Source organism: Brassica napus, unplaced genomic scaffold, assembly GCF_020379485.1.
Source record: "Brassica napus cultivar Da-Ae unplaced genomic scaffold, Da-Ae ScsIHWf_1791;HRSCAF=2426, whole genome shotgun sequence".
NCBI classification, from domain to species: Eukaryota; Viridiplantae; Streptophyta; class Magnoliopsida; order Brassicales; family Brassicaceae; genus Brassica; species Brassica napus.
This window is the reverse complement of record NW_026015209.1, coordinates 7,233-20,988: the sequence shown is the minus strand read 5'-3', so window position 1 is coordinate 20,988 and position 13,756 is coordinate 7,233. Positions and strand designations below refer to the sequence as shown.

Below are 13,756 nucleotides of genomic sequence, written 5' to 3'. Positions count from 1 at the left end.
GGTTCTGGACGCCTCTCTGATCTGACACTCCAATTCCGAGCCCCTCTAGGATGTTTCTCAAGCAAGCAGCTCTTTCTGATGGCTGGGAGATCCTCAAGTCTTCCCATGTCTGCTCATCATAGTATCCTTTGTCTTCCATGAATCTGACATCCCTTGACACTAGGACTCTCCTAGCTGTAGGATCATAGCATTTGTATCCCTTCTGTGAAGTGGAATACCCAATCATCATAGCCTTGGTGCTCTTTGCTTCTAGTTTGTTTCTCTGCTCGCCTGGTACAAGAACATAACACACGCATCCAAAGGTCCTCAGGTGATCCAAGACTGGCCTGCTCTTGTTGAGTACCTCAAATGGAGATTGATCTGCCAAGATCCTGGTTGGTATCCTGTTGATCAGGTAGCACGCAGTCATCACAGCATCACTCCAATACCTCTTGGGAACCCCTTTGTGGAACATCATGGACCGGGACACCTCCATGAGATGTCTGTTCTTCCTTTCCGCAACTCCATTCTGCTGTGGAGTGTATGGGCAGCTAGTCTGGTGAAGAATCCCATGTTGAGCAAGGTGATCACGAAATGCATGCCCAGTATACTCCCCACCATTATCAGACCTGAAAATCTTAATCTTGGCATGATATTGGTTAGTCACATAGGCTTGAAAATTTTTAAATGCATCAAGGACCCTATCTTTAGTTTTAATCAATGTTAACCAGGTGTATTTGGATTTTTCATCAATGAATGTGACATAATACTTGTAATCATCCCTAGATAAGCAAGGTGCCGTCCAAACATCAGAGTGAATTAAATCAAAGCAGTTTGCATAAAGAGTAGATGATCTCTGAAAAACAGTCTTACAATGTTTGCCCAAAATACATGCCTCACAATCATTATTTTTAACATGACACCTGGTAACATAATGCTTAAGGCCCTAACATGTGGATGTCCTAGCCTAGCATGCCACAGAGCATCAGTACTTAAGGAAGAAACAGAACTAAACGAGAAACAAGAACTAGAAATAGGTGCAAGGTCTTCAATCATGTAAAGATCCCCCTTGGTTGCTCCTTGCCCAATCAACTTACTGCTCTTAATATCCTGAAACTTAACATCATTAGGACTGAAAATAACATTGCATTGAAGATCAGTAGTGCATTTCTTAACTGATAAAAGATTAGAGGTGAACTCAGGCATGTAAAAAGCTTTTGAATCCTTATTAAACAAGTTCAGTTTACCAATGCCCCTAATGGGAATTCTATCTCCATTTGCAATCATAACATGTCCAAGGGCAGGTTCTATGTCTTTTATCAGATTGTTATCACTAATCATGTGATGAGATGCACCAGAGTCAATTATCAATGGTTTATGCAAGCTCCTAGCAGTCTTGGTTCTAGATGTTTCATTTTCAGCTTTCAGGCTCTTAACTACTCCTAACAATCTATCAGTTATGCTAGTATGAGCAGTGGCAGTACATGAGATTTTAAAAATGTCTAACAGTTTATCAGAGATACTAGGTAATGTATGAGCAGAGTATGAGTATCCAAGAGTGTTGCCTAGCATTTTACCAGACTCCTTGAGGGCTCGGATGAAAGCCTCAAAGTCAGCCTTGGTGATCACCTCCTGAGAAGTTAGAGCTCTGCCTTCACTTTCACCCGCCTTGACATTTGGACTAGCCCCTGATGAGCCGGCACCACTTTGCTTCAGCAGAAAGGTGAGCCTTAGCTTCTCTATCCTTGTTGAACTTGCTAGGCCTGAGGTGTGGGATGTAGGATCCAGCACTGACTCTTCTTATGCCCCTGCCGCTTGCAATGCTCACAGCTTCCCTCATACTTCTCATACTTCCTTCCATCCATCTCACGGTACGCTGCCTTGTTTGCTTGCGCCTCTTCTGCTTTATGAGCCGTGGACATTCCCTTCTTGCCTCCAAACAACCCAAGAGAGCCTTCCTCCTTCTGAAGTTGAGCGCATACCTCCTCCATGGATGGGAGAGTAGGTGATCTCAGGATATGCTTGATCACATCCTGGTAGCTTTCATCTAGAGTCATCAATAGCCCAAACACCTGATCTTGCTCTCTCCTCTCAATGAGCGATTCCTCATCAGTTGTGTTGGGTCTAAGACTCTCAAGTTCGGACCACAAAGCTCCAAACTTCCCCATGTGCTTGGTGAGATCTTCTCCATCTTGCCTCAAGACACTGATGGTTTGCTTCAGATCAAACACCCGGCTTATGTTGGACTTGTTTCCATACCTCTTATGGAGCATGTCCCAAAGGCGCTTAGGAGTCTCAAAGTGCACGTAAGCTTCAAGTATGGGGAGCTCCAGGGAGGCATGGAGCACAGACAGCACCATCAAATCCTCTTGGACCCATCTCTTTGCTTCAGCTACCGCAAGAGTCTTCCCGTCGCCTTCTTCTTCATCTTCTTTGGCCACTGGCTCCGGACCATCATCTGTGATGTGGTTCCACAACCCTAGCCTTCCAATGGTAGTCCTCACCAACTGGGACCACATCAAGTAGTTCGAGCCTCCCTTCAGTGCAACCGGAACCGTCACCAGTTTGCTAAAGTTGGTCGTCTCCATCTCCTCTTCTTTAACACACAAGAACAAACTCGCAAATGTAAAGAAAGGAACAAGGATCTCTCAATACCAAAGCCAACCTGGCTCTGATACCATATGAGATTAGAGAGTAGAATAGGTATTGAGAGATTAAGAGAGATTTGGTAAGAGATTAAGAGAGGTTTAGAAGAGATTGTGAGAGAAATGGGGAGATTAAGTATGATCCATGATGAACAAGAGAGAGAGACTAGAGAGAGAGTAACATAACTCGCATACTTTAATTAATGAGAGAGTGTTTACAATATATGGAGGTGATACTAGGGTTTAAGAAGAGACTAAGCATGTGAGGTCAAGTCTAAGGGAGCCTTTAATTTGAACCGGACCAATGAGCCTCTCCACACGCGTGGTCACTATGCTAAAAGTGAACCTTATCCTTCCAGCCTGTGCCAGCCTGTAGAGACGCTCTTCCTCTATCCATAAACGGTCATATGCCTTCTTTGGTCAAGGCAAAACATGATCAGACCGTGAACTTCTTCTCGCGGTAACATTTCTTTACCGCTTGGTCGATACCGTCTGTACGGCCGTACGGCCATGGTACGGACCTGTACGGACCGGTACGGACGGTTCTCCCTAAGGCCAATCCTTCTCCTCTTCTCCACATCACAACCTCTTCAACCCTGAACAACTCTCCTCATATTCCTCAGCTCATCTCAACAGTAGTGAGAGTGAAGAGAGTGTGATCCAATTCAGACTTCTTGAACCCACGCCCATTTAAGGTAGTGCTCAGCTTGTTATACCATGCTCTAGGAGATTGCTTCAGCCCATAGATAGCCTTCTTGAGTCTCAATACATTTCCAGGTTTCACAAGGTGCTCTAGACCCGGGTGGATACATATACACTTCATCCTCTAGCTCTCCTTGAAGAAAGGCATTCTTCACATCCATCTGCCAAAGCTCCCACTCAAGATTCACAGCAAGAGATAGAACAATTCTTATGGTATGGAGTTTGGCAACAGGGGCAAAGGTATCAATGTAGTCTTCCCCATATGTTTGAGTGTATCCTCTAGCCACCAGTCTTGTCTTCTTCCTCTCAATAGTTCCATCAGGTAGATACTTGATAGTGAATATCCACTTGCTTGTTACTGCCTTCTTCCCTCTTGGTAACTCACTTTCAAACCAAGTGTCATTCTTTATCATAGCATTTGCTTCATCACCCACTGATTCTTTCCAATCTTCATGTAACATTGCTTCTTCATATGATCTTGGTACACTGCTCTCATCTAAGCTTGTATGAATGCACAATGTTCCTTTGGGTAGCTCGCAAATGAGCACACAGCCTGAGAGGGATGCTTCACAGCTTGAGCATTGTAGTACACTCTCGTGTTTACCCAGTTGGAAGCATCTCTCTTCAGCCGTGTGCTTCTCCTTAATGGGGCTTGTTCCACCTCCACCACCGTAGGCTGCACCACCGTAGGCTGAACTGCTTCTCTTCTACTTCTTTTACTTCATTTGGTTCAATGGTTCCACATGATCTTCTTGTATGGATTCTTCCTCTCTTTGTATCACACCTTGACCATGACTATCTGAGTCTTGATCCTCATGATCTTCAGGCTCAGCCTCATTTCCCCCCTCATGATCATGGTGTGATGGTCTTCAGCTTCATTCTCCTTTGATGGTTGCTGATCCTGGGACATGTTGATTCCAAGTCCTTCCAGTACACGCCTAAGACTTGTAGCTCGATCAGATGGTTGAGACAAATCCTCAAGATCTTCCCACTTTCTATCTCCATAAAAGCTCTTATCCTCCAAGAACTTCACATCTCTAGACACAAGAACTCTCCTGGCTTCTGAATCATAGCATTTGTATCCCTTTTGTGACGTTGAGTAGCCAATGAACATGGCTCTTGTGCTCTTTGCTTCTAGTTTATTCCTTAGCTCCCCGGGTACAAGTACAAAGCACACGCATCCAAAGACTCTTAAGTGATCCAGCACAGGTTTGCTTCTGTTTAAAACTTCATAAGGAGCTTGATCTTCCAGGATCTTGGTTGGTATCCTATTGATTAGATAACAAGCCGAGATCACAGCATCACTCCAGAATCTCTTAGGCACACTTGTATGAAACATCATAGACCTTGCCACCTCCATTAGGTGTCTATTCTTTCTCTCAGCTACACCGTTCTGTTGAGGAGTGTATGGACAACTTGTCTGATGTAGAATCCCATGTTGAGCTAGGTGACTCTTGAATGCATTGCCAGTATATTCTCCACCATTATCAGACCTGAAAATCTTAATCTTGGCATTATACTGGTTAGATACATAAGATTGGAAGTTTTTAAATGCATCAAGAACCCTATCCTTTGTTTTAATGAGTGTTATCCAGGTGTATTTAGATTTCTCATCTATAAATGTGACAAAGTACTTGTAATTATCTCTAGATAAGCAGGGAGCAGTCCATACATCAGAGTGAACAAGATCAAACACTTATCATAGATAGTAGTAGATCTTTTAAAGACAGTCTTACAATGTTTTCCCAAAATACAAGCCTCACAATCATTATTTTTAAACATGACACCTGGAAACATTAAGCTTAAGGCTCTAACATGTGGATGTCCTAGCCTAGAATGCCATAATGCACCTTTACTTAAAACAGAACTCAGCAAACAACTATAAATGGGGTTAATGTCTTCAAGTACATAAAGATCCCCCTTGGTTACTCCTTGTCCGATCAACTTATTGCTCTCAATATCCTGAAATGTCACATTGTTAGGACTAAAGATAACATTGCATTGTAGATCATTGGTACATCTTTTAACAGATAAGAGATTAGAAGTAAAATCCGGCATGTAAAATGCTTTAGAGTTCTTATCAAATAGCTTTAAGTCTCCTACACCTTTAATGGGAATTCTATCTCCATTTGCAATCATTACATGACCATGAGCAGGTTCTATGTTTTTGATCAAGCTATCATCACTAATCATGTGATGAGATGCACCAGAGTCAACAATCAATGGTTTTATGCCTCTAGCAAGATGAGTTCTAGGTGATTCATTTCTCATTTTAATTTCTCATTTCTCAATGATATCTATCAACCTATTCTCATTCCTAGGCATCATATGAGCAGTATAAGAGTAACCAAGAGTGTTTCCGAATGTACCAGACTCCTTAAGAGCTTTGATGAGGGCATCAATGTCAGATTTGCGGATCACTTCATGCTCCAAACTCTTTGCGGCCGTGTAGTGAGTTGCCATAGCCTTGCCTGCGCTTTCACCCACTTGTGCACTTGAGCCTGCTCCTGATGGACCGGCTTCACGTGCTTCAGTAGACAGGTTAGCTCTGGCTTCTCGATCCTTGTTGAACTTGGCCGGCTTGAGATGGGGATGAAGGATCCAGCACTGGCTCCTCTTGTGTCCTGGCTTCTTGCAGTGATCACAGTTGCCTCCAAACCTCCTCTCATCACCATACTTCCTCTCATCAGTCTTGTATGCTGCACGGTTAGCTTGCGCTCCTTCCTCAGCCTTGTTGGCTAGAGCTAAGTCTCCCTTGCTTCCGAAGAGACCAAGAGATCCTTCCTCCTTCTGGAGCTGCGCACACACTTCCTCCATGGATGGAAGACTTGGCATCCTCAACATGTGTTTGATCACATCATTGAACGGAGGATCCAAAGTCAACAGCAATCCAAACACCTGATCCTGCTCCCTCCTCTCCATGAGTAGCTCTTGATCAGCCGTGCTTGGCCTCAATGATTCAAGCTCAGACCACAAGGATCTATACTTGCCCAAATGCTTGGTGAACTCCTCTCCATCTTGTACCAGTGTGTTGATAGCTTTCTTGATCTCATACACACGGTTCAGATTGGTAACGTTCCCAAAAGTCTTTTGGAGTACCTCCCACAGGTGTTTTGGAGTCTCACAGTAGCTGTAGGCTTCCAAGAGATGTTCTTCAAGAGATCCTTGCAGCACAGATAGCACCATCAAGTCATCTTGAATCCACTTCTTGTTGAGATGAGCTGAGGAATATGAGGAGAGTTGTTCAGGGTTGAAGAGGTTGTGATGTGGAGAAGAGGAGAAGGATTGGCCTTAGGGAGAACCGTCCGTACCGGTCCGTACAGGTCCGTACCATGGCCGTACGGCCGTACAGACGGTATCGACCAAGCGGTAAAGAAATGTTACCGCGAGAAGAAGTTCACGGTCTGATCATGTTTTGCCTTGACCAAAGAAGGCATATGACCGTTTATGGATAGAGGAAGAGCGTCTCTACAGGCTGGCACAGGCTGGAAGGATAAGGTTCACTTTTAGCATAGTGACCACGCGTGTGGAGAGGCTCATTGGTCCGGTTCAAATTAAAGGCTTCCTTAGACTTGACCTCACATGCTTAGTCTCTTCTTAAACCCTAGTATCACCTCCTATATATTGTAAACACTCTCTCATTAATTAAAGGATGCGAGTTATGTTACTCTCTCTCTAGTCTCTCTCTCTTGTTCATCATGGATCATACTTAATCTCCACATTTCTCTCACAATCTCTTCTAAACCTCTCTTAATCTCTTACCAAATCTCTCTTAATCTCTCAATACCTATTCTACTCTCTAATCTCATATGGTATCAGAGCCAGGTTGGCTTTGGTATTGAGAGATCCTTGTTCCTTTCTTTACATTTGCGAGTTTGTTCTTGTGTGTTAAAGAAGAGGAGATGGAGACGACCAACTTTAGCAAACTGGTGACGGTTCCGGTTGCACTGAAGGGAGGCTCGAACTACTTGATGTGGTCCCAGTTGGTGAGGACTACCATTGGAAGGCTAGGGTTGTGGAACCACATCACAGATGATGGTCCGGAGCCAGTGGCCAAAGAAGATGAAGAAGAAGGCGACGGGAAGACTCTTGCGGTAGCTGAAGCAAAGAGATGGGTCCAAGAGGATTTGATGGTGCTGTCTGTGCTCCATGCCTCCCTGGAGCTCCCCATACTTGAAGCTTACGTGCACTTTGAGACTCCTAAGCGCCTTTGGGACATGCTCCATAAGAGGTATGGAAACAAGTCCAACATAAGCCGGGTGTTTGATCTGAAGCAAACCATCAGTGTCTTGAGGCAAGATGGAGAAGATCTCACCAAGCACATGGGGAAGTTTGGAGCTTTGTGGTCCGAACTTGAGAGTCTTAGACCCAACACAACTGATGAGGAATCGCTCATTGAGAGGAGAGAGCAAGATCAGGTGTTTGGGCTATTGATGACTCTAGATGAAAGCTACCAGGATGTGATCAAGCATATCCTGAGATCACCTACTCTCCCATCCATGGAGGAGGTATGCGCTCAACTTCAGAAGGAGGAAGGCTCTCTTGGGTTGTTTGAGGCAAGAAGGGAATGTCCACGGCTCATAAAGCAGAAGAGGCGCAAGCAAACAAGGCAGCGTACCGTGGAGATGGAAGGAAGTATGAGAAGTATGAGGAAGCTGTGAGCATTGCAAGCGGCAGGGGCATAAGAAGAGTCAGTGCTGGATCCTACATCCACACCTCAGGCCTAGCAAGTTCAACAAGGATAGAGAAGCTAAGGCTCACCTTTCTGCTGAAGCAAGTGGTGCCGGCTCATCAGGGGCTAGTCCAAATGTCAAGGCGGGTGAAAGTGAAGGCAGAGCTCTAACTTCTCAGGAGGTGATCACCAAGGCTGACTTTGAGGCTTTCATCCGAGCCCTCAAGGAGTCTGGTAAAATGCTAGGCAACACTCTTGGATACTCATACTCTGCTCATACATTACCTAGTATCTCTGATAAACTGTTAGACATTTTTAAAATCTCATGTACTGCCTGCTGCTCATACTAGCATAACTGATAGATTGTTAGGAGTAGTTAAGAGCCTGAAAGCTGAAAATGAAACATCTAGAACCAAGACTGCTAGGAGCTTGCATAAACCATTGATAATTGACTCTGGTGCATCTCATCACATGATTAGTGATAACAATCTGATAAAGACATAGAACCTGCCCTTGGACATGTTATGATTGCAAATGGAGATAGAATTCCCATTAGGGGCATTGGTAAACTGAACTTGTTTAATAAGGATTCAAAAGCTTTTTACATGCCTGAGTTCACCTCTAATCTTTTATCAGTTAAGAAATGCACTACTGATCTTCAATGCAATGTTATTTTCAGTCCTAATGATGTTAAGTTTCAGGATATTAAGAGCAGTAAGTTGATTGGGCAAGGAGCAACCAAGGGGGATCTTTACATGATTGAAGACCTTGCACCTATTTCTAGTTCTTGTTTCTCGTTTAGTTCTGTTTCTTCCTTAAGTACTGATGCTCTGTGGCATGCTAGGCTAGGACATCCACATGTTAGGGCCTTAAGCATTATGTTACCAGGTGTCATGTTTAAAAATAATGATTGTGAGGCATGTATTTTGGGCAAACATTGTAAGACTGTTTTTTCAGAGATCATCTACTCTTTATGCAAACTGCTTTGATTTAATTCACTCTGATGTTTGGACGGCACCTTGCTTATCTAGGGATGATTACAAGTATTATGTCACATTCATTGATGAAAAATCCAAATACACCTGGTTAACATTGATTAAAACTAAAGATAGGGTCCTTGATGCATTTAAAAATTTTCAAGCCTATGTGACTAACCAATATCATGCCAAGATTAAGATTTTCAGGTCTGATAATGGTGGGGAGTATACTGGGCATGCATTTCGTGATCACCTTGCTCAACATGGGATTCTTCACCAGACTAGCTGCCCATACACTCCACAGCAGAATGGAGTTGCGGAAAGAAGAACAGACATCTCATGGAGGTGTCCCGGTCCATGATGTTCCACAAAGGGGTTCCCAAGAGGTATTGGAGTGATGCTGTGATGACTGCGTGCTACCTGATCAACAGGATACCAACCAGGATCTTGGCAGATCAATCTCCATTTGAGGTACTCAACAAGAGCAGGCCAGTCTTGGATCACCTGAGGACCTTTGGATGCGTGTGTTTATGTTCTTGTACCAGGCGAGCAGAGAAACAAACTAGAAGCAAAGAGCACCAAGGCTATGATGATTGGGTATTCCACTTCACAGAAGGGATACAAATGCTATGATCCTACAGCTAGGAGAGTCCTAGTGTCAAGGGATGTCAGATTCATGGAAGACAAAGGATACTATGATGAGCAGACATGGGAAGACTTGGAGGATCTCTCCCAGCCATCAGAAAGAGCTGCTTGCTTGAGAACATCCTAGAGGGGCTCGGAATTGGAGTGTCCCAGGATCAGAGTAGGCGTCCAGAACCTACTCCAGCTGCAGCAGAAGAACCATCCCACTTTGCACATGAGGGGGAAGTGAATCAGTATCTGAACTAGAGGACCAAGGCTTAGAAGAGGCAGTGAGCTAGGAAACAGAGGAACTGATTCTCCTGTCCAAAGTGGAGAAGGTTCAGCAAGGGGAGAACTGAATGAAGAAGATCAGAGACAAGGAGAGGCTAGAGCTGAAGCTGAAGAACAGACTGAAGCAGTGACTCCACAAGTAGAAGAAGAACAAGAGATGGCACAAGAAGGGCCAGTGTTGAGAAGGAGTACAAGGCTGAGGAAGGATCCTTCCAGTTGGGTAAACACGAGAGTGTACTACAATGCCCAAGCTGTGAAGCATCCTACTCAGGCTGTGTGTTCCTTTGCTCAATATCCAGAAGCACATTGTGCATTTATGGTAAACTTAGATAAGAATCACATTCCAAGAAGCTATGAAGAGCAATGGAAGATAAGGAATGGAAGGAATCAGTAGGAGCTGAGGCAGGAGCTATGATAAAGAATGACACATGGTATGAGAGTGAACTACCAAAGGGAAGAAGGCTGTGTCTAGTAGATGGATCTTTACAGTCAAGTACAAGGCTGATGGGTCGATTGAGAGGAAGAAGACTAGACTGGTAGCAAGAGGGTTCACTCAGACTTATGGAGAAGACTACATTGATACATTTGCTCCAGTTGCAAAGCTACACACCATTCGAATAGTCCTATCAGTGGCTACTAACCTTGGGTGGGATCTTTGGCAGATGGATGTTAAGAATGCATTTCTCCAAGGAGAGTTAGAAGATGAAGTTTACATGCTACCACCCTCCGGGCCTAGAAGGGATGGTGAAACCAGGGAATGTGCTGAGACTGAAGAAGGCCATCTATGGGTTGAAGCAATCACCAAGGGCATGGTATCACAAGCTGAGCACAACTCTAAATGGAAGAGGTTTCAGGAAATCAGAGCTTGATCACACTCTCTTCACTCTTACGACACCTGCTGGCATGTTGTGCTTCTTGTATATGTGGATGACATAGTTATCACAGGCAGTGATAAGGTTGAAATCAAGGAGACCAAGGAGTTTCTGAAATCTGTGTTTGACATCAAAGACTTGGGAGAAATGAAGTACTTCCTTGGAATTGAGCTGTGCAGATCAGAAGAAGGGTTGTTCATCTCACAAAGGAAGTATATCTTGGATCTATTGAAGGAGGCTGGTGCGTATGGTGGAAAGACAGCCAAGATGCCCATGGAGGATGGGTATAAAGCTCCACGTGAGGGGGAGCTAGAAGATAGTAAGCTATTTCATGATCCAAAGCTATACAGGAAGCTTGTGGGGAAGCTGATCTATCTAACCATCACTAGGCCAGACATCTGTTTTGCTGTGAACCAAGTGAGTCAGCATATGCAAGCTCCAAGAGAGCATCACTGGCGCATGGTAGAAAGAGTTCTCATGTATCTGAATGGAACTCAAGGGCTTGGTATATGGATGGGTTGTAACGGGAGTACTGAAGCAGTGGGATATTGTGATGCAGATTGGGCTGGAGACAGAACAGATAGAAGATCTACAACCGGCTATTGCACATTCATTGGTGGAAACATGGTTACTTGGAAGAGTAAGAAGCAGAAGGTGGTGTCATGCTCAAGTGCCGAGGCTGAGTATAGAGCAATGCTAAAACTCACAAATGAGTTGGTATGGATTAAAGGAATACTGAAGCACTTGGAGATTGAGCAAGCAACAACACCATGACCATGCACTGTGACAATCAAGCAGCCATTCACATAGCCACAAACTCGGTGTTCCATGAAAGAACTAAGCACATTGAAGTGGACTGTCATAAAGTGAGGCAGATGATAGTCTTGGGAGTAATACTGCCGTGCTACACAAGGAGTGAGGATCAGTTGGCAGATGTATTCACTAAGGCGGCTAGGCAAAAGACAATGGAGTCAATTCACATAAGGTTGGGACTCCTTGATCTTTCGCCTAAGGGCTGATCTATACACTCTCCTGATCATGAGGTCCTTACTCTTTTTCCCTCATCAGAGTTTTGTCCCAATGGGTTTTCTTTGATGAGGTTTTTAATGAGGAGGAGCTCATGATCCTTCCAAGCTTGACTTGTTCCACATGGTCAAGCTTGAGGGGGAGTGTTGAGATGAGCTGAGGAATATGAGGAGAGTTGTTCAGGGTTGAAGAGGTTGTGATGTGGAGAAGAGGAGAAGGATTGGCCTTAGGGAGAACCGTCCGTACCGGTCCGTACAGGTCCGTACCATGGCCGTACGGCCGTACAGACGGTATCGACCAAGCGGTAAAGAAATGTTACCGCGAGAAGAAGTTCACGGTCTGATCATGTTTTGCCTTGACCAAAGAAGGCATATGACCGTTTATGGATAGAGGAAGAGCGTCTCTACAGGCTGGCACAGGCTGGAAGGATAAGGTTCACTTTTAGCATAGTGACCACGCGTGTGGAGAGGCTCATTGGTCCGGTTCAAATTAAAGGCTTCCTTAGACTTGACCTCACATGCTTAGTCTCTTCTTAAACCCTAGTATCACCTCCTATATATTGTAAACACTCTCTCATTAATTAAAAGGATGCGAGTTATGTTACTCTCTCTCTAGTCTCTCTCTCTTGTTCATCATGGATCATACTTAATCTCCACATTTCTCTCACAATCTCTTCTAAACCTCTCTTAATCTCTTACCAAATCTCTCTTAATCTCTCAATACCTATTCTACTCTCTAATCTCATACTTCTTTCCATCAGCAACCGCGAGCTCTCTTCCACCTTCTTCCTCACTGGCCACTGGTGCTGGAGCTTCATCTGTGATGTGACCCCATAACCCTAGCCTCCCAATGGCTGTCTTCACAAGCCTAGACCACACAGGTAGTTTCCCCCACCCTTGAGAGAATCGGAACCGTAATCACCTTGTTTCCTCCCATCTTGATTTGCTTGGACTTGGTTTAGAATCTCACAAGAAAGAACTTTTATCTGAAGCTGAAGAACACATCTCAATACCACAGCCAACCTGGCTCTGATACCATATGACTTTAGAGAATATGAAAGGTATTGAGAAGTCTAAGAGAGATTTAAGAGAGATTAGAGTGTTTAAGAGAAAGTGTATGAGATTATCATGATGAACTAGAGAGAGAGAGACTCATAACTCGTATGTCACATTAATCAAGCAGATTACAAGTTATATAGTAAGGGAGAGAGACACTAGGTTAAACATTAGGGAAAGCATAAGCATGTGGAGTCAAAGGGGAAGAGGAGCGTCCATTTGAAAGGATCCAATGGGAGAGCTTACACGCTTTGGTATCTTGGCATCTAAGACCAAGATGCTGTTTGCTTTACAGCCTGGAACAGCTAGAGACGCGCTGGTCTTCTTCCCTTAACGGACTGATCAGGATAAGGCTGTAAACAAGGTTAATCTCCACGGTAACTCCACTTGGGTACTTTAGGATGATCCCCTTTCCCTAAGTGTACGGCCTCACTTGTACGGCCTTGGCTTGTACGGACATCCCTCATGTACTGATTCCTTATTCAGAATCCTCTCATCCCTTCATGCCTTCACCTTGATGTCTCTTCTCTCCTTTTTTTTAAACAAGAATCACCAGGAATTTGAATAAATCTCATAGGAGTTGGCGTGAAGAAGTTATCCACTTTCAAATCAGGTGATTCCAGTTTCCCAGTTTGGGAATAGCACAGCTTCATCGTCGTTCCAGTCAACCAGGATGAATCACTTTGTGAGAAGCTTGATTTGGATACAAAAAGTGGTGGAGAATGACCAGGAAGTTGAATAAATCTCATAGGAGTTGGGATGAAGAAGTTATTCCCACTTTCAAATCAGGTGATTCCAGTTTCCCAGTTTGGGAATAGCACAGCTTCTTTCGTCGTTCCAATCAAACCAGGATGAATCACTTTGTGAGAAGCTTGATTTGAATACATAATGTGGTGGAGAATCACCAGGAAGT

General features: G+C 44.2%; 1 protein-coding gene across 1 annotated transcript; it reads right to left on the bottom strand.

The window, feature by feature from the left end:
* Positions 1-5,022: 5,022 nt before the first annotated feature.
* On the bottom strand, positions 5,023-6,429 carry LOC125598907. The gene is made up of 2 exons (XM_048772625.1): positions 5,696-6,429; positions 5,023-5,288 (listed from the first exon to the last, which is right to left on the bottom strand). Exons 1-2 carry the CDS (start codon positions 6,246-6,248, stop codon positions 5,281-5,283), a joined length of 561 nt encoding a protein of 186 aa, XP_048628582.1. The 5' UTR covers positions 6,249-6,429; the 3' UTR covers positions 5,023-5,280.
* Positions 6,430-13,756: the final 7,327 nt, after the last annotated feature.